Genomic DNA, 20961 nt, shown 5'->3' on the forward strand with positions numbered 1-20961 from the left:
GTTTAAAGACTCTAATAGCAATTGCTTTTTTTGAGAAACTAAGAAATTGATATTCCACTGTTCAAAAGTATCTTAGCAGATTGTGGCTGCAAGTATGTATATAATGAGCTTCCAAAAGCAGGGAGACTAGTTTACCAAGATGTCATTAAGGTTTTAGTTTGTAATGCCTTAACGTGTTTTGTTCTTTGTTACAGTACATTTCAAAATCTTGTAAACCTTAATAGCAAAGCATTCTGCCTGAGGAACAGCAGAGTTTTGTAAACCGAGCTTTACTAATATTGGAGCAAAATATACCAAAATATTTTTGGAAGCTTGGTGTGCTTGTTTCTGTACAATAAACTTCTAACTGTCTTGCATAAGCAACTTGATCTATGCCTTTCTAAAACGGACTTTGGAAATATGACCATGGTAGCTTCAAATCTGTGCTAGGCAGAAACCCATAAACCACCACCTGAAGCAAGTTTCAAATATTTTTGGCCTAGATTATATTAATCTAAGTCTGCCTTACTCCATGACCAGAATCTCACTGAATAACAATTTGCTTGCATCCCAAACTTACCCAAAGATGTAAACAGCATTTTAAAATAGGGTCTCCAGAAAACCAAGATAGGCAAAGGCTGAGAGCGTTACAGGTAAGGCAGTCAGAGCACCTTTATCTCATTCTTACTGTGTCAGCAACGCTCTAAGTGTTTAGTGGCTACAGGCTGCCGGGCTTTGTGTGCTGGGTTCAGTTCCCAGACTGACGCAGAGTGTCTTGGTTCTCTCTCTGGGATTGAGCAGACCAGTTGATAGTGGTTACAGTAAGTTTTTCTTAAATTGACCATGAAACAATAATTAAGAAAAATAAAAAAATGCAGCAGCTTTTATTTATGTCAAAAAATCTGAAACTTGATTAGGGCAACAGAGGTTGGAGGTAGCTGTAATGTCACACACACCAACAGGTACATTCACAGGTAAGATAAATCTCTTAACTAGCTACCAATTTCAGATTTCGCACAGCAGGTAAAATATCATCCAGGTTACTGATCTCTGAAACAGAATGAAAAGCAAAACGGTAAGGCGTTACGTTACCTACATCTTCAAGTTCAGCCAAAATTCTAACTTAAATGTTAGAAATACAGCTAGCGAATAAAATAAACTCCTCACACTTTTTAATGCTTTTGGAAAAGACTCGATTTAGCTTTTCTTAGGAGTAATATGATTGACTATATGCAACAAACTATTTTGGTCACTTCCTGAGGAAAGATGGAAGGAAGAGGAGAGCAAGGCAAAAGTTAGCACCTTCCCTCACATCCTCTTTGTGTTCTAGCACACCAGGGGTAAACAAAACACGTGTTAGCTATTTAAAGTTTTAGGATGAAGCATCAGAATGAAGATATTACAACTGTTGCAAATATTACTCACCTAGAAGACAAAGCAAATCTTGAATGAGAGCTTGAAATGGTGGAAAGAAGCACTCATGTTCTTCTAGCTTACTGATTATACTGAAATGTGGAAATGAGACTCTCAGATTAAAGGTGTAAGGGCATTTAACGTTCATCTCCTTGGCTGTGTTGCTGTACTATGTCGTGACTTTCTGAACACACTGCTACTTAGGAGTACATGAAACCATCTACAGCAAAAATGTGTTCTCAGGTTCTGAAACCTGCAGCCAACAAGTGTTAGCCATCAAAAGAGGATCTCTAATCTCACAATTTATGCCCTGTATACATTCTTCCTTTCCTCCTTACATGGCACCAGGTAATTTTTGGCTGGGAACATTAGTCTGTGTATGCTAAATATACTGCCTGGGGGTGGCTGATAGAACTGCCTCAGAGATGGAGCAGGGGATGTTTTATAAGCAGCGATTCTCTAGTTAAAACCAAGGAGTGCAGAAAGATTGGAGTTAGTATCGTTAACTCAGCATGCGTCAGACTTGCCGCCTGCTGCAATTAATTTTTTAGTACGTTTGCAGAGCCCATGCTGAATGCAAGCTCTTACAGTCTGCTACCAAGTATACAAATGTTCTCACCTGTTGAAGATAGATTTGTCCAGTTCCCAAAATATTTGTAGGCAGCTAGAGGCAGACCTTCTCTTAGCAACTAATACATTCAATACTACAGCTGAAACCTTGCAACACTTTCTCCTCCCCACCCACATGCAGTATTTGCTTTGTCTCCTTATGAAACACATGTCCTTAGTAAGCTTATTTGATCACCTTCTCCATGCAAACCAACAAGGTGTTTTGGAACCTTCTGGCCTTAAAAAGGATAAAGCTAGCAAAGAGAAAAATTGAAGTAGTCAAGATTTGTTTCATGTAGGATAGTAGTAACTGCTTTGCTGTCAACAGCTCACTGACTTTGGAGAAACTATTAAAGTTTCTTTCAGTATCAGTTTTAGCCAGTTCTCTCAATTACTAAATTTGACAGTTGAAGAATGGTCACCAATAGAACAGCCCCACATACCTGTGGATGTCTTGGGTCCCCAGAAGCTGCTGTACCTGCTCAGTCACGTTCTCATTAATTACGTCACACAGTTTCCCAACAGTATCCACTACCACAGTGGGTGGAGCTGAATTGTCTGTGGAAAAACAAACACTTCATCTTTCCTATAACAGTAATAACAGGAAAGTATTTTGGGCACAATCCAGTCCTTGCAGGTGCCCAGATTTTATTCGGTTTTCACACGTCTAGACATACAAATGCCATCCTTCACAGAAAACCTGTGGTCAGAAATGAACTGATGTTAGCAAGGAATGATGAATCTCTCACTAGTCCTTTAGTGGCAAAAGAACTTGCCAGAGCTGTGTATTTTCACAGCAGAGATGGTACTAAAGTGCACCCTACAATGTCAGTGCAAATCAGCCAACTGACATTATATCAAGGGAAGGTTATTCCTCAGGTTCCTGTACCACAGCACAAGCGCAGTACAGGGGCTAGGCCAGCAAGGAACCTGCTCAATAAATACTTTGTTAACAGCCAGAACTTGCTTTGGTACCTGCTTTGACTGCTGTGAGTGAAGGTAACAGACTCCTTGTCCTTTTTGCCCTCAATTTTGGAAGAACTAGGCTTCCTCTGAGCTCCATTGGTTTGTGATTATTAGGGGGACACGAGGCTTCCTCATCTCTTGTGCTGGCTGCAGGCAGGGAGGCTGCCCCGCTCCTCAAATGAGGCTCAGAAGACCTTAGCGGTCCAGGAGCCTTGCTCTTGGGCTGCACACCCTACAGTGCAGTCAAGCCTTGACACCCAAAAAGTTCTCTAGAAGTACAAACCAGAAGAGAACAGGTACCGGGAAGTAACTAAGTATGCCTCTAAGTATGCACTCAGGTTTTGACATTCAACAACAACTTTTTTTTTTTTTTTTTTAAGTTTAGCAGTGTGAGATGGAAGTTTCTGAGGACTGGACATAATTACACTTGAATAAATTACTGAGTAGAAATCTCCATTAGAGGTTGAGTTATTTTTTCTTAAACTTGTTATCTTTCAAGTAGAGAACGAGAGATGGTCAAGAAGAATTATGAAGTCAACTCACAGGAAACAAAAATTTGTGGAAAAAAACCCAACACTAAAAATTCAATTTCATCTGTTATTTCTTTCTTCTGCCTCCCTGGTATTCCTCAACAACTGCTAAAGGCTTACAAATAACGGGGGTTTGCTATTTCAACTCCAACCTATTTTTATCTTCCCAGTGAAGAATATACCTAGTTAACTTATTTCTCAGCAGCTCAACATATTTTCTATGAAGAGATCTGCCTGTCACTTGCCGCCTTCTTCCTTTGGAAATGGGGTCTGAACAAACGCTAGTGGCAAGTCTTTACCTAGTTGTAGGAGCTCATGGAGATTTTTCATCGCGTTGGTCATTTCCCCAAGCTTTGTGTAAACCTCATTCATTCGTGGATAAACACCGTTCAGAGAATTCACGTCAAACAGCTTCTGGAAGTGAGAGACTATTGCAAACAGGGTTGGTAAGGACGGTGTCTGGCCATTCTGTAGCAAGCATAAAGAATAACTTGTCAACGTTACTGCTTAACAAAGCAAGGAATCTTTTAAACCACGAAAAATTCTTAAAACTAGTCTATGAAGAGAAACGGTTGTAACTTCCCTTATTAAATCACAGCATTTCAACTATTCTTAAATCTGAAGACATACTTTACAGAGTTTTCGGACACAAATTTCCAGCAAACCAAAAATACTCTTTTGAAGGCTTTCTTCTCTGTTGCTTAGTAAGTACATTTATGTATTCTCAATGCTGACTTAGAAACAGACAGAACAGGATAATACCTGAGACTACAGGGCAATGCAAATTCGTCGTTGGTCAAGTGACTTTGATGAAAGCAGTCTTCCCCAAGGTGAATGTATCCATTATGCTAAATAGCCTTTGACTATTGAAGATATTCAAACAGCAATTTCTTAAGCCCCGCAAGGCTTTCAAATGTACAAATGCAATCACCGTGTGAATAATGCATTTAAGAATTCCACAGTAACTTGTGATTATAAACCCCTGGTGAGAATTACCTTTTCCTTATTTTCTATTTCTTCCAAAATTGCATCTACTATGAACTGGAGGTCTTCAACTCGTATGGATTCTCTGTTATCCTGTGGATCTGCAGTGTGCCAGGGTACCAATTCCAGAGACAGTTTTTTCAAGGACTTATGCAAATCCTTTTAAAAGAAGGGAGGGAACACAACTTATTTTAATAACTTCTTAAAGTTGTTTTTGCTGTAGAAATAGGCAGATTTTCTGTTTCTCATATGCAAAAAGAGTCCAGTACTGGAGACAGTAAATTCGGTAAAAACTAAAACCTTAAGCACAGTATCTTGCTTACATTCTTTGATTTAAAAAGAACACCAATAGTCTAAAAATTGAAGTATTTCATATATTACACTTTCAGTGAAATAATGAGTGTTGGTCACAAGAGAGTTTGGTTTTAAACAAAATTACTTCACTTGTATTTAGTTCAAAAAAATTCCTGTTCTGGCAAGACAAAAGGAAGAAAGAGAATGCATCGTCATTAATGTGTGAAGTACATAGACTACAAAGCTTAAATGCCTTCTTAGGGACTCAGCCAGTGCACAAAAACATTTAGATGATATACACAGAGGAATACCTCTGGCCTGTAGGAAGACTGCAAGTTTTTCACCCTGATATATTTTAAAGTAGTATATAAATGAAGAATTATTTTTTAAATGCAACACCAAGTCAGCCAATAACAAAAGCTACAAACAGAAAACAACCCCTACAAATAGGGAGGGACCGAGGAGTGGTCAGCAGATAGAGGAGTATAAAGCCAAGTACAATAATGCGTTACCTTTAGGGCCGTTAGCTGATCTGCCCACATTTCTATAGTAAGCGGAAGGTGCTCAAATCCACATTCCTGTCCATTCTCTTTAATATAATTTTGCACTGGCCCTTTACTGCGCCTGTATATTAATGGAGGAGCTCTTGGACTTCGCAAAATGGAATCAATATGGGACAACACCTTCAACATCAAATAACAAATGTTGTTGCTCAAATATGTATGACATTTTATAATAAAATCCCTCTCCAAACAGTCATAACTGTCTAAACATTAAATCATAAATAGCTCCAATAAGTTACTATTGATGAATTTTACAGATGCACTCAATATGTAATAGATTCAAAGATTTAAAAATATACTAGCTAGAAGATATGTAAAAGTAATGCAAATATACTTTCCTTTGAGGGGTACTTAACATTTATCCACTTGAGGCATTGTTACTTCCACATTTACATTTTGCTAAGTTTTATTATATTTGCCTTTTTTTTTTTTAAATATTCAAAGAAAAATAAAAGACGCTATCTCCTCAGGCATGTTTAAAACCGTAACATAAGGATCTGTTTTGCCCAAGACCTTGAGCAAATCCCCTGTCCTGAAAAGACTTCAGCTAAGTAATTGACTTGATGTTTGCCAACCTCGTCTCTGCTTCCTTGCTGTATTTTCAGGTAGTTTACACTACGATAGAACAATTAAGAACAAGCCTACATTAACTGCCAAATCCAGAACATTACGCATCTTGTGTAGAGGACTTCATATGAACTCTTAGATTCAAAATAGTATGCTTCAGTTTACATAGTTAAAACTTGTGTATTATATTCCATTGTAACAGTGCCAGATACACAGAGTACAGATGAAATTTGCATACCTGTAAGTATTGCTGGCAAACTGCCTGCAGCTGATCTACTCCTGTGATACTCTCAGGTTCTTTCTTTTCTTCTATTCTTTCTCTGGCACTACTCCCCGAAGATCTACATGCCAAATACATACAAGTGGGTTACACAAGTAGCCTTAGCAGGAGGTACTACTTCCAACTTGATTAAAGAACCAGGTATGCAGCACATCAACTTGCACCTACAAAGTAAAAACTCCATTTTGTGATGCCTGCCAATAGAATTCCATCAATCTAAACTAGCTGAAAAATATAATACCTAATATCAATATCATTAATTTATTTCAAGTCTCCAGGTTGAGGTTATTCCAGACTGAGTGTTAATTTAGAATGGACACCACGAGATGCACAATTCTGTTACCAGAGGTTCTACTACTACTGAAGACTTAAAATCTAGAATTTTACTCAAAAGGGTCAAATTCCATGCTCATGGTCTTCATCTGCTTCTGCTTGAACATCTTTACTGGCTTACTATATATGGCTTGCTACCCTTCTTGTCAAATCTAAGATGACTTTCTCTAAAACCACCGTCTAAATCATACCCACTGCATGACAGAAAAGACCATTTAAGTATACACAATGTAAAATGAAGAATGGAACATTTTTAAAGTTTAAGTGATGTCTTTTTCAGGCTATAAATATTTAGCATTCGGTATACACATGCACAAATGATTAAGGGAAGTTACAGATAAAAACACTTTGTCAATGCTGGATCTCCAATACCTTCAATGTATTTTCTTAGCAATGTTTCAGAAAAAAAAACTAAGTCAATTTCTAAGAATAATATGGACAGAACTTCAGTAGCTGCAACATTTTTCTGACTCATACTTTCTCATTCATAATCCACAATGTAACCAATAGCTTTCTTTACAGCTCATGGAAGCAGCAAACACAGTTTGGTCCTGTCCATAGTGCCTGCAATAGTACTCAAATCCAGAAAGACAAAATAGAAAAGACACACAGCTGTGCTCCCACTTGGAGACCACGCCATCATTTCAGGGATTCACAGGGTGTTTTCGGAGATACAGTAGCATTTGTTGCCCATAACCAGGCTCCCAGGAACGGTGATAAGGTACATGCTTTGTAAGCTGCTATCTACATTACGGGTTGCAGAATATCTCTGCCTTAAGTTTAGAGGGTTCATGAAAGTTACTGAAGAAATATACTTACTGGATAGTTTTCTGTAAAGTTTTCTCTAGTTTCTTCACTTGGTGCTTGTAAAGTTTTAATTCCTGTGTAGTTGGTCTGTTAGGAAGAAAAGGTACCATATTATGTGTCTTGCCTTTGAAGGCATCTATAAAACTCAGCCAAGCGAAATAGTACGAAAGCTTTGCCAGTGCCGCAACATCATTCTGGAAATTAAATTCTGCAACATTTCTACACGGCATCAGCAATAAACAGCAAAATAACCATTAGCAGTTTTTGTTATTAACAGCGTAGGGAAGGAAGGTTGACTGTTGCTGCCATATCTTATTTCTAAGGATTGCTTTAAAAAGGCAGATTTCATACTACACTTTTACAATTGCTGGTGCTTTCGGGTTTCTTTCTTTGTAAATCACAGCCTACTGCAATGCCCTTAAAAAGGATGATATTTATCCTTTCTCACCTTATTTCCAAATCTTTCTTGAGATTTATATTTTCAAGCAAAAGGTGTTCATTCCTGGCTTTTGTTTCAATAAGTTGTTTCTGGAAAGACTGCAACATAGACTGCGTTATTTCTTTTATTTCATTCGTTCCATAATCAACAAGCTTGAACACTTTAAAGTGTGTATGTGTTAAGAAGGTTTCCCATTTGCCTATACAGCAAGACAGCATGGATGAGGAATTAGTTGACTAAGATCAAGAGGCTGCTGCATTAGACCGCAGGTGGAGAACCTGTGATTACGGAAGCCTATTCAGTCCCCAGCAAAGATGACTCCCAACATAGTACTGAATCTTTGCATAAAGGCACTGAACCCTGCCCAGAGAGGTTACAAATTAAGAAGACACAATAAGAACAAGGGGATAGAAATCAAACACACATATATGTTTCTATGTGGCCCTTGAAGGGATACCATTTAGAGATCTGCACTGACTTATTTGTAGCACTTCCATACCGTGAGCAGCGCTCTATAATTAGGAGTAGCATCTAGATTTAAGAATTCTTCCTTGCTTTTTACTTCTCTCTGTACTGGGTCTTCATCTTTTTTATATTGCCTATTGGGAAAAATAAATTGTTTCAGTTTGCTGTAATTTGATTACCTCAAAGATTTAAGTTGGCTTAGTTAGCAGTTACGTATGATAATAATGCTTCCATAAACTGCAAAGTAAATAAAATAGAAATTCTGCCCCAAGATCCACTGCCCTTCTCTATTATTTCTGGGAAGCTGCTTCATATACTAATTAAGTGCACTTATTCCTTGAGAGAAATTCCAGTACAAGCAAATCCCATTTCACTTTTCAAGATAATAATCTCAAATTATAAGAATGTCTCGGGTATCTGCTTGTTGCTTTGTACCATGTAGGCACCACGATAGAGCTGAAAAGCTGGTATTCCTTTTGTTTAGGGAGACCAGTTGACTGAGCACTACTAATGCAGTAATTCTTCTGCCTGTGAACCATGGCAAAAGAGGAAGGAAAAAAAAAACCAATCCAACAGAAAAAAGAAAGAATTATAGCTCAAATGTCTAAATACCCCCAACTTCCCTGCTGTCCCAGCCTCCCGACTGAGCAGCTGCTTAGCCTGACTGACAGCTATTTCCCAGATGAATCCAAACTTCCACGACCATTACAATCCTTTGCTGTTTCTCACATGCTAATGACATCTGGTACACAGAATATTTACCCTTACACACTTTAAGAAGAGGAAGGAGTAAGGAAATTTTGAACAATAGGGCCATAAGGCATCAGACCTACCTTAGCTCCTTTTTCATTTGACTAATTTGAGATTCATAATAATCAATTAGACAAAGGAACCTGAAGAAAGGAAAAATGGTATTCTGAATTTCAGATATTCTCGAAAAAGACATGCCTGAGAGATACTGTGACCACCCCATAGGAACAGGCCAGCTTACAGAACTGCACTGCACTTCAGAAGTGACTGCACCGAATAGCGGGTTCTCTCTCATATCAAACACACAGAGCCACAGTTTTCCAAAACAGAAAAGCAGAGACATTAACTCTGTACCAAACTAAAAGCTGGGAAATTATTCAAGAGGACAAAAAAGCTAAATCCTCCTGATGGGCTCCTCATCTTGTGACGATGTTTACCCAGCAATCTTAACAGCGTGGTACCGTCCTGAGTGCTAGGGCTCAGCGACCATTGCAGGAGGTAAAGAGCACAGGTCTCACATAGCCCGAGAACATCCACCTCCAATGAAACTAAAAGTGCTTTCAAAGTGGTTGCAAAAAATAGAATGACAAAAAACTGAACAGCTGAGAAACTACCTTTCCTCTTGAGCATTCTGAGATTGCCCGTTTTGGAGAGATGGGAAAGCACAAGGAACCAAAATTAGCGATCCTTCTTCTCATACAGTGAGGGCACAAGAAAAGGGCTGTGCGCACACAATACCTTTTTAACACTTAAGGTAAAGGTTACTCAGTCTGGAAAACCAGGCGACATCATCACAATAAAGGGATGGCTACCTGAGGCCTAAGAACTGGCAAATCTCTGATTATAGCAGAACTACAGAGATCTTACTGCAAGAGACATAGGCTTGGAATGCTTTCTCAGAACTCTACCACTAAAGTACTTGGGCAGCCTCACAGCAAGCCCGCAGTCAGCAGTTGCAAAGACCAGTTGCACTTCAGAAGTGACTGCAGACTGGGCAGGTTTTTTTAGTGGGTTGTGGGGGTTTGTTCTTTTGTTAATTTACATTTTAAAATGTTACAACCCCAGGATGAGATCACCCTAGCAGATACTGCAGTTCCAGAGTAGAGTGAATCATTCCCTTCTCTTTGCTGACACCTAGCGTATACAGGGGCTGATGATTTTTTTACTTTCTGCCATAGATTTATCCAGCTCACATTAAACAAGTAAAAATTACTGCATTGATGTACCTTCACAAGAACTCATATTTCAGCTTGCACTCCTAAGGTCTCCAGCTTTTTTTTTTTTTCATATAATATCAAGAACAGTTAGTCACTTTAAAATCTGTTTCTTCATTTAAAGTTACAGGTCATTCACCAATATAAGAAAATTACTTACTGCTGATCTAGAAGGGACTTAGGAGCTCTTTTGCAAAACCGACAGAACATTTTGTTTTGAGTGGAAACACGCCGTTGCTCTTCCATCCCAACTTTGCACAGCTCCTTCTGCAAAAGGGCAATAATCTCTTCCTGTTCTTGCAGCTTTTCCTGCTGCTGTTGATATTTTGCCTGTGAAGAGATAATGGGAGCATTATGAAATTATTCTAACCCACATGCTGGAGACTGTACTGTACATGCCCAAGTAGGCACCTGGTCCCATGGAAGCTTAGTACTTGGGTTTTAGCCATACTGAAGAGGCAGTGGAAGAATGATACAGGTATTTTTCTACATTATCACTAGAAAATTCCATATGGATTGAAAAATCCTAGCTATAAATAGTGTACTAACACTATGACTCATCTTTATTTTGATCACTGTAAATATTTTTTGAGCTTTTAAAACAAGTCAAAAGCTTGAATCCTCAGACAACACTATGTGAATTACCTGTGAAACCTGTTGATCTTTTTGAAGTTCTTTGACTTGATTCTGTTGCTGGCAAACTTTAGCTATTGTCTCATCTTCCAGCTGACAAATTTTGGACTTAATGTTTTTCACCACATTTTCCAAATCATTAGCCCGTTGCTCTTGTCGAGATGCCCGACCTCGTTCCTGCCGTATCTCATCTCTGAAAAAAAATAATCCTTGATTTAAATTAAGCACATTTTACTAAAGACAGTGAAGGAAGCATAGGCCTTACAATAGTTATCTGATGACACTCAATAATAGCCTGTGGCAGCAGGTACGGGAAATATGCTGGTATGGGAAGCAGCAACAGATGAAATAACGGAAGAGCTCAAAAGGAATTAGGCAACACAGCTGCATATTGGACAAAAATCTCAGGAAAAAGTTCTTAGGCCTTGGATGTGACAAGAGCTCCACCTGGCAGGAGATGGACACTAATAATACTTTTGCTTTGCATTAACAAGTAAGTTCCTTTCACTGTGTCTTACCGAAGACAACGATTAGCTTCCATAAGCCCCTGCATCATTTTCTGCTGTCGGTCAGTGTCTTCCACCAGCGTTTTTAATGCAAGTCTTATTCCTAGAGAAGACTGAGTGTCTAAGACAATCATATCTGCAGGTACAAATAACAAGCAAAGTCATAATGAAAGGCTTTTAATAGCTGAAGAAGATCACATCTCTGCTACCTTTTGGAAGTGACAGCTTCAGAGATGCCTTAGGAACTCAGGCTATTTTCAAAAATACAAAAAAAATGTAAAATTAGCATTTCCTTACCCGATGTATTTCTGCAGCTTTGGGGGGCAGCAAGACTCACCGGTTTCAACCCATGACGCGTTAACAGCTTGTTTAGGTTTTCCCATTCAGCCTTCTCCTGCTGCAGTTGGGGGAGAAGAGACAGAAACCTGAGTTCTCAAGATCATCTCTGGGCCTCCCGTCGTTCCTTGTCATGCTGGCAGCAGAGGATACCAAATGGCCCCAAATAAAAACAAACCAACCCCAAACTCCCGAGAAGCCCCAGCCGCTGCAGGCAGGCGTGTGAGACTTTCCAATAGGATCTGCTAAAAACACTGGGAAAAACAGTGTACTTAAAGATACACAGGATACTCAGGTTGCCCGATCCCTGTTAGAAGGAGAAACACGCGCAATGAGTAAAATTTACATTTTTAAAAACCTCAGACAACCAGCCCTCAGGTAACCCCAATGCATCGGGGGGCGGTGGGCAGTGGGCCCCGACCCCCTGTCCCAGCCCCGAGAGAAGCCCTCAGAGGACGGGGCTGCCTGCTTTGGGCGTTTATTGTTTGGGTTTGCGGGTTTTTTTCCCCCCCTTTTTGTTCTGTTTTTAACCACCAAGCAGTAACAACAACCACCTCAAGTCCGCCACGGTACCTCCGTCATGGCGAGGGCCGCCCGCTCTCGGACCGCTGGCGAAAGGGAAGGCCGGGCCCCAACCGCCGCCCGCGGGCGGCCACTGTCACGCAGGAGAGGAAAGGGGTCGGTTACCGGGACGCGGAAGGCTCAGCAGGTCCTGAGCAGCGGCAAGGGGACAACCTCCTACCAGTGCTGCCCGCGGCGGGAAAAGGCGCGGAGGCAGTCGGGAGGGCGGCAGGCTGGGGTGAGGGGTAACGGCCCGCCCGCCGCCGCCGCCGCCGGCAGTGAGGGGAGGGAGGCGCGCGGGCGGCCGCGGGGCGGCGCTGGCCGCCCGCCGCCATTTTGAGGCGCGGGGAGCTGAGGGGGAGGAGAGCCCTGCGGAGGTAAGAGCGGGCCGGGAGCGGTGGGGCTGGGTAGGGTCCACCTCGCCTGATCTCTTCTCAGGCAGCACAGCCGTCGGATGGGGAGGCCAAGTGCCTGGGAGCTTGCCCTCTCTCACTGCGGCCTCTTCCTGCCGGGGCTGAGGGAGCGTCTCCCCGGGCTCCTTGGAGACCGCCTGGCAGCTAGAGGGGGAGGAGGAGGGAGCCATTCCGCCTGTTGCCGCGGGCTCGGCCCGCTGAGGTGCTGGCGGGACGCTGAGGCGAGCGCGGCCCAGAGGGGAGTTGCGTCTTCTCCCCGGGTATGGGGGATTCCCGGTGATAGGCTGTTAGAGGGGGGATTTAGAAAGGTGGTTGTCGGGACTTAATTTCAAGAAAAAAAAAAGCTCTTTGTTGGCAATAAACGTGGGTGGTGGGGAGAAGTTTGCTGTCTCTGGAGTTTATATACGTCCTGGTGTGCCATGGCCCGCTGTCTGCCAGCAGGCAGGGATTATGTGGAGGCAGAGCAGTAATCCTGTCTTGGCTTTTCAAGAAGTCCTTTATGTATCAAGAAGTAAATCGCATTTTGGGCTGCTGCCTTGATTCAGCAGAAAAGGTGGTGAAACTAGGGGGTCAGCGGTTGGTACAAACCCGTTTCCTCTGGATTCGGGCCGGGGAGAGGGTGTTTGAGGGAGAACTCTGCGGCGGCATCTCCAGGTCGGGTGGTCGTGTACCGCTTTCCCTTCGGGATGGGATGGTACCGACTGTCCTTCAGAAAACATAAAGCTGGCCTAGAGTTTGGGTTCAGGTTTGATTTAAAAAAAAAAAAAAAGTGTATTACCCCGTTACCATGATTTGAAAAAAAGTTTCTGGGATGTTTCCTAACCCTTTCAGCATTGTTCATAAATTATCTGCTCCAACTCACTCAGCAGGGTTGCACGCTGCCGGGGGTGATGTGGTCTCTGTGGGTAGGCTGTAGATGTGCTCCAGGTGCCACCTCTTCTGGCATCTCTTTTTGTGCCTGAGGCTACTTCTTGTGTCGACCAGGTGGCAGGGACATGCGTGGGGTTGTCCTGAGGCCCTGGCAACCGCTCCCTTGGCAAGCAGGGGAAGGGGAAATACACCCCACCTGATTTCCACCATGTGCCGGGGGAGTCACAGAAACCAACCCGTAACTTTAGGAACAACCAGAATGACCTCCATGACATTTATTATGTGGTGTAGACTGCTCACTACTGTGAGAATTAAATCCTTACATCCTTAAAACGGTTTCACTGTTTTAAAAACTTTTCAGTTTATGAACAGCAATGTGTGTAATTACTGACAAAACCACGTACAGTAATACAGCAGTGTACTTGAGTGTGTTTTAAAATAGAACCTTAAGTCAGAGTGAAGGAGGTTTAATTTCTAAACACATAATCCTCTGTTATGCTGAAGAGAGACCCTGGAACTCACAACTTTACTTTTAATTCCTTTTTAACTGAAAAGTACAATTTATCAAAAAATCACTTATTTGCACTTACTTAAATGATGCTTATATGCACAGACTTAATGCAGATAGCTCTTACATAAATTAATCTCTTTACTGAAAATGAGAAATTAAAAATATCAGCAGTGTTGTCGAACATAGTCATGATCTAAAAACATCCTAAGTAAGAAACAAGTGATTTCTTTGTGGTTCACATAGACTTTATGACTGAATTGTCAGGTCAGTTTGCTAATGTGATTGTTGAAAACTACTGCAGTGGTTTAGGAAAACAAATACGTTGAAATTGTCACCTGTTGCTATTATTTCACTTTCCCTGAGGTGGCAACAATCTCTAGTCTGTTGTGGTTTCTGACTGAGATGGGCATCTCTGGCTGTGACAGCTTTGGTCAAGTTGTCCGTTTCTAAGGTTTTGCTTACAAGTTAGGCAAACCGTTTTTCCATCGAATAGCTAACACATTTATGATGTGCTAATAAAGTTAGTATAAGTTGCGCTTACTAATTTTGTAAAAGAATACTTATATTTGCCTTTCTGTCTAAGAGGAAAAGTTATATTTATATTTTATCATATGTACAGCAGTGCATGATAGTTCATGACACTTTTAAAACTGTCCCTTATTTTAAATGGAGAAAACAAGGAAAATTTAGGTCTCAACACTTCTCTGCTGCTATTCTGCTTTTCTTTTTTTCTTGCTGCTAATTGGATTAAAAGCTGTTTTTGTTACTATGGCATCCCGTGAGGAGATTACTATCTATGAAGATGAAGTAAGGTAAAAAATCAGAACTGTGGTATGAGCAGATTTGGAAAGATATCCACAGTTCCAGTGGTCACTTATGACTGTATTTAAACTTTAAAAATTACTTAAATGAAAGGATATCTTGCCAGATCTCCTACCCTGTGGGTGTTTGTGTGTGCAGAGTTGTGTTTCTGAATGACGTAGGTAATGTTTATGAGAAAGATTACAGACAAATCTTGTTAAAACAGATGATAGCTAAACTGGTCATCCTTACTATTTTTCAAGTTTAAAAGGCTAAAACACTTTCTTAGAGACCAACCAAAATACTCTATTTTAATGCCTGCCAAGAAATCGCAGAACTGTCCAGGAGCATCTGAATTCTAAGTATAATTTTGTAACCATACTGTCACCTGAAACAGAAGTTTTAGAGGTTAGATGGATGGTGTCTTTGTATGGTGTTTGTCAAAGTGAGTCTGTTTAACCATCTGTTTATATTTTGTGATGTTTTGTCATATTTGAATGTTTGAAAAATATGAAAATATAAGCAGTTCTGTAAGCTTATTCTTTCAAGTCTCATTTTTCATTTGTAAAAAGTGACTTGCCCTGAAGCGGTAAAGCTTTGAACTATGGACATCAGTAATTGAACTCTTCTAATGACAATTAATTTACTTTTTTGGTGTTTCCATAGGTCTCGGTACAGCCACTTAGAGAAGATGACAGATTTGGTGGCTGTTTGGGAAGTAGCTTTAAGCGATGGTGTTCATAAGATTGAATTTGAACATGGGACCACTTCAGGAAAACGTGTTGTCTATGTTGATGGAAAGGTGAAATTGCTATGTGCTCAAAATTCACTATGATACAGATTGTATAAGTACAATTCCATGCAACAGGCATCAGAACAAACAAAAGACTAATAAATGCAACTGAGGTATATTCAGTTGATTAACTTTACCTAATTTAATGAACGGCATCATTCTTTTTTTCAGTTATAATTAAGGTCAGAGTATTCATGAAGTGCTTTGCTGTCCCTGGGTAGAGGCACTCTAGACATACAGAATATTGTGTATTAGTTCACTCTGAAATAATAGTTAAGTACTGAGCTGTTTCCTGAGTTCTAGTTCATTTATTTTATACTAAAGCATGCATTCAGGTTTATAATTTAATACCCATTGTCTTTGTGTTGTTCTACAGGAAGAAATAAGAAAAGAATGGATGTTTAAGTTAGTGGGTAAAGAAACATTCATTGTTGGAGCAGCCAAAACAAAAGCTACTATTAACATTGATGCAGTCAGTGGCTTTGCATATGAATATACTTTGGAGATCAATGGAAAGAGCCTCAAGAAGTATATGGAGAACAGGTCAAAAACAACCAATACTTGGGTACTGAGCTTGGGTGGCAGAGACTATAGAGTTGTTCTAGGTAAGTAAACGAATTACTTCATGTTGCTGCCTCTGAATAAACTTGTATGCATTTAATAACTGGTAATTAAGAGAAAGCATAGTTCAGTGGCTAGCACTGTTGCAGTGTAAAATCCTGGGTGGTCTGGAAGTTTGAAATTAGATGGCAAAAACAGTCCAAAAAAAAAAAAAGGTCTCGTTACACCTGTGTAAGCTTGCTGTCAGTGTTCTGTTCTACAGCAGCATGGTCTAGATTTAAAAAAAAAAAAAGAGAGAGAGAGAAAAAAGTTTGGAAGGAGTTACAGCTTCTGTAGCCGTAGAGCTGCCCTAGCAAGACAGTTCTCCAGGTGAAGCATGTTATAGAAGTTTTAGCTGTGTTGTGATCAAACCTGCTCTGTGTGTGTTTGTTAACCAGGTAACCAGGCTTTCCTTCCAAAAATCATAAGCTGAAGTCAAGGAGTCTTTAACTGAAGAAGTGTGACAATGTTATTCTACATCTTTGATAGATTAAACAGCATCCTTTTTTCTGCATCACTTCTTAACTACAAATTTAATCTAAAACCTTCAGAAGACTTTTTTCACTTTCTTAATACCAAGGCAATACATCTCTTCTGGCCCACTTTCCCAAATGCATTACAAGCAGGTGGGAGGAAAGGATTCCCTGAGGAATTTGTCCATGGCATCTAGCAGGAAAACTTCCACTTAGGTATTGCTGTATGGTTAAACCTGGGGATAAGATCTTGGGCTACGATTTCTTCTTAAGTCTCAGGACAGAATTAACTGCCCTAAGATAAAGGGGGCCAGGGAGGAGAGACAATTTTAATGCCAGAAACAGATTATTCTCCTCACAGACTTCTAATGTCCGTATGCTTACTTAAAAGGCAAGCAGTGTTCAGCTCTACTGATGTCCTGTGGATGACAGTGTCAGTAATGTGAAATCTAGAGCAAAGTAATTTAAGGAGGATGTGCTGGGAGAAGTAAAAGAATATTCTGTTTCAAATGAAAAAAATCTTAGATTCATATTTAAAGTGGTACTTGGGTTTTCAAGGAGATTTTAAGAATACAAAGAGTTTGATGGATGTTAAATAATGCTGCTTTTGAATTGAACCAACCTGCAAAAAAATGTTAGAGCTCCATTGAATACACAGCACTCAAATAATTAGCAGAAATTACTTCATTTTTCTGTCTTCAAGTTTTCCAGTTTAAGAATGTCAGAATATGTCTGAAAATATTCAGAACAACCCAGTGTTAATAGCCAGGGCTAGGGAGAGATAAAAATGTATGTTCATAACAAAAGTTGTTTGCCCACTGATAACATCACATCTCTGCGATAGAAGAACAAACCCTGTAGCCCAGGTACAATGGCTAACTTCTTTTGGGAACTGAAAGTAAAATTAAACAGTAAATTTTTTAAATTCCTAGATCTTCTTGTCTGCAGGGGGAAAAAAAACACCATTTTGTTCTTTGTACTTTTTGTTTTCCTTTTCCTTCACAGAAAAGGACACTATGGATGTGTGGTGCAACGGTCAAAAAATGGAAACAGCGGTATGTGATGATTTCCAAAAGCTTTTCACAGGCTGGGGTTAGATAACCAAAGCTTAGCAAAATAAGCCCCAGAGGGGCACGTTACCTCACTTTACCCCAGACAGTAGTACGCTATTAGTCCGATTCCGAATGTCCTTCACTGTATTTTATAACTGACAGTGTTTCAGTTAGGATGCCAAACATCTATTTAAGGATAAACAATGCTTTTGTTTACACTTTTTAGACAAGCAAAATCAATCTTCTGGGTCTGTTGTCCAGGGTTTTTAGGGAGAAAACTTTCAGGGGAGTGGGAGGGACTTGAGTTTGATGCAGCGTAGAGCCACCTCATCCAAACCTGCTCATTTTAGTGGTGACTGAAAGTTGAATGCTTGTAGTCTGCTATGGCTATGGCTCGTGATTTTTTTCCATCTAGAGATGGTCCCTAACACTTGGGGCTTAAGAGTCTTCTTGGAACAAATCAAATCTTTTGTCTTTCTGTCACATCTGCATTAATTTTTAGAGCAGGTTGACAGCTGAAAGGCTTTATCTATTTGGTGTCATATTACGATGGCTTTGAATATGCATACTATGTAGGCTTTCTCATCCTTGCAGGATGCGCTTTCTCACCAGAGAGTTGTCACTGTGATTACTACTGCCACAAGTGATACCCTGGATGAGCAGAAATTGTAAAATCAACAGTTTTGCTATACTTGAGAACAGGATGAAAAGATTCACCAAATGTTTCTTTGGTAATCAGTGGAAGAAACATCCTCTCTTGGGGTATCAAAACAACTGCTCTTGACAGTTCTCGGCCTTTCCTATAATGTAATAAATACACGAGGAGCTATTCTTGCTAGCTATGAGTACAGGTTTAGTTGTCAAACTGTGCTTGCATTAGAGCAGCACACAGATTTTTCTACTTTCCCAAAGATTATGACAAAAATATAACCACATGTGGCAAAATCATAACAGGAAATGATGTAACTGCAGCAGGAGCTGTGTATCCAAAATACGCTACTGTTATACTTATTTCAGGGATCGCTTCATCCTGCTGTAGAAGGCACCACTAAATACTTCATGGTTTACTGCCACTTCAGCATAGATTTGTGTGGTACTTACTGGCTGTACCGCACAGCTCAGAAGGAAAATGTCTTTCCTAGTTTTGTTTTACTGACATGGTTCAATGGTATTAATTCACAAACTCCAACTGTACCATTTCTGATTATGTAACATTTTGATTGTGATCTGATACCCAAAAATCTTTAACTGGACACTGTGACAAAACCCTGTGTGAGATTCTGCAGCTTTGTTCAGTGTTTGCACTGTATTTGTCGCAAGTACCTACAGCTGCTCTAATTGTGGGAACTATAAATGATCTTGACCTTGGAAACAGTATGATGCACTCAAGCTTTTATTTTACTAAAATAGCATGTCTGGTTTTATTCTTGTCTCCTTTCTCCCAGGGAGAATTTGTAGAAGATGGGACTGAAACTCACTTCAGTGTTGGTGATTACAGCTGTTGCATTAAGGCTGTCAGTAGTGGAAAACGAAAGGAAGGAATTATTCATACCCTTATTGTGGATGACAGAGAAATCCCGGAGGCTGTGGAGTAGCCTAGAGTTAACTGATTATTGTAGGACTAAGATCAGGAATTTTCAATTACTGTGGTAATTATTTTAATATGTACTACTTGGTACATCTGGTTTGTGCTGGGTTTATTTTCTAGTTTCTGTATATGAAATTATTCTTTTTGAGGACCAGATAAAAATAATTATATATGACCTCTTACATTATCAGTTTTATAAAAACTGTATATATAGAGAATATATATTATATCACTATATACAGAGAACACTGGTGAATTTAAGTAGAAATTATATACTAGGAAAAGATCTTGCTATAATAAAGTGGAAAAAAAATGTTCAGTAGGACTGAATCCTTATAAACTGCAGGTGTATGTGGAGGGAGGAGGAAGCATGTGCTGGGCCTTCAAGTAAGCTGTTAAAACTTTCTCAGTAATTTTTTTTTCTATTAAACTGAGTACCAATGTGTTTCAGATGCAGTTAAGAAAGTTACAAAGTTAATAAAAAGGTTATTAATGAAATACATTGTTACCAGTACTTGTGTAATAGTATTAAAATAATATTGTGCTATGAAACCTGGTCTTTATTCCGAGTAGAAGAAAAGATGTTACTTTGTGCCAAAAGAAAATCCTTAAGGTTTTCTGAGAAATAATGCTTGTTAGAAATTGTTGCAATAGTTCAGAAACTTTCCTGAGTTTTTTCAAAAAAGAAAACAGAAAAACAGCATTCTTGCCATGAAACTCCTTTAAAAAATGAAAGCTTTTGAAGCAAGCTGATATAAGAGCTTATTCTTGTTTAATGCTGTCTAACAAACCTTAAATCTACAGCTGTGTGTCTTCCTGGCAGTACTGTGTGAATCAAGAAACATGAGGAAAAATGGGACAGAAATAGAGGAGAACTGGTTGCTTAAATGGAAGAATTAAAATATGAATAGACTAATTCTGTTTTCAAACTTCCAGCATACTCTCTAAAAGCAACCTTGGGATTTCTGTGAGAACAAGACTTATATGGTTAGATGGTTCTTAGAAGTTCGTGAGTTTTCCCCTTTTACCATTACACTAGAGCATACCAGGCTCACATGCTACAAAAGCTACCCTTTTTCAACAATGTAGACATAGCTAATTTTAAAAAATACAAACAAAATATGAATATATTCATTCAAATACTTGTTTTGCAATGGTTAAAAAAATATTTCCACTTGCAACCTCACTTAAAGTTCAGAATTAGACTTTTATAACTTAATTTCTTTTGGACTTGTGACTGGTTCCTAGCACTATGACTACTGTCTTGGGAGTTGCAGGTACAGTACAAATGTGCTGAGAATTCATTAACAAATTATTTTGAAAAGTTTTATTAAATGCCAATTTCATCTTTGTTTTGGGGTTCAGACTGCTCTCCATTAGCACAATGCTTTACATTTGGATTAAAAAACGACATTGTCATATGAAAAGCATTTAACAGTTTTATGCAAGCCCTTCTTCTCCCCAGGTAATTACAGTTTTAACCGTAGGTGACTTTTCAATCTAGAAGCAAACCTGATTATTGACAGGTGAGCCTTCATTTCTGCATTACAGCACTGTTATAAGCCCTTTAGGTGTTTAGTTAGGGTCATAACTGGTGGTTTTAAATGCTTCAGATTGGAAAAATCTGGTAG

At 39.6% G+C, this 20961-nt stretch overlaps 2 protein-coding genes across 3 annotated transcripts; one reads left to right on the forward strand and one right to left on the reverse strand.

Annotated features, from left to right (window-relative positions):
- Window positions 1-859: 859 nt before the first annotated feature.
- On the reverse strand, window positions 860-12812 carry CEP70 (centrosomal protein 70; the record flags this gene model as incomplete). The annotated part of the gene is made up of 17 exons (XM_082483439.1): window positions 860-1029; window positions 1405-1484; window positions 2445-2559; window positions 3797-3965; window positions 4494-4640; window positions 5288-5458; window positions 6144-6246; window positions 7338-7412; window positions 7774-7862; window positions 8264-8363; window positions 9063-9122; window positions 10354-10523; window positions 10839-11019; window positions 11345-11468; window positions 11630-11757; window positions 12223-12323; window positions 12411-12812. 17 exons carry the CDS (start codon window positions 12810-12812, stop codon window positions 968-970), a joined length of 2277 nt encoding a protein of 758 aa, XP_082339565.1. The 3' UTR covers window positions 860-967.
- On the forward strand, window positions 12580-19870 carry FAIM (Fas apoptotic inhibitory molecule). Of its 2 annotated transcripts, none has more exons than XM_082483747.1 (5): window positions 12580-12606; window positions 15491-15626; window positions 15994-16222; window positions 17696-17745; window positions 19188-19870. In XM_082483747.1, exons 2-5 carry the CDS (start codon window positions 15516-15518, stop codon window positions 19335-19337), a joined length of 540 nt encoding a protein of 179 aa, XP_082339873.1. In that variant the 5' UTR covers window positions 12580-12606; window positions 15491-15515; the 3' UTR covers window positions 19338-19870. The 2 variants fall into 2 exon arrangements, with proteins under 2 accessions (XP_082339873.1, XP_082339872.1); XM_082483746.1 differs by lacking the exon at window positions 12580-12606 and adding an exon at window positions 15152-15269.
- Window positions 19871-20961: the final 1091 nt, after the last annotated feature.

The sequence above is a fragment of the Vanellus vanellus genome (genome assembly GCF_965231255.1).
Source record: "Vanellus vanellus genome assembly, chromosome: 5".
Taxonomy (NCBI): Eukaryota; Metazoa; Chordata; class Aves; order Charadriiformes; family Charadriidae; genus Vanellus; species Vanellus vanellus.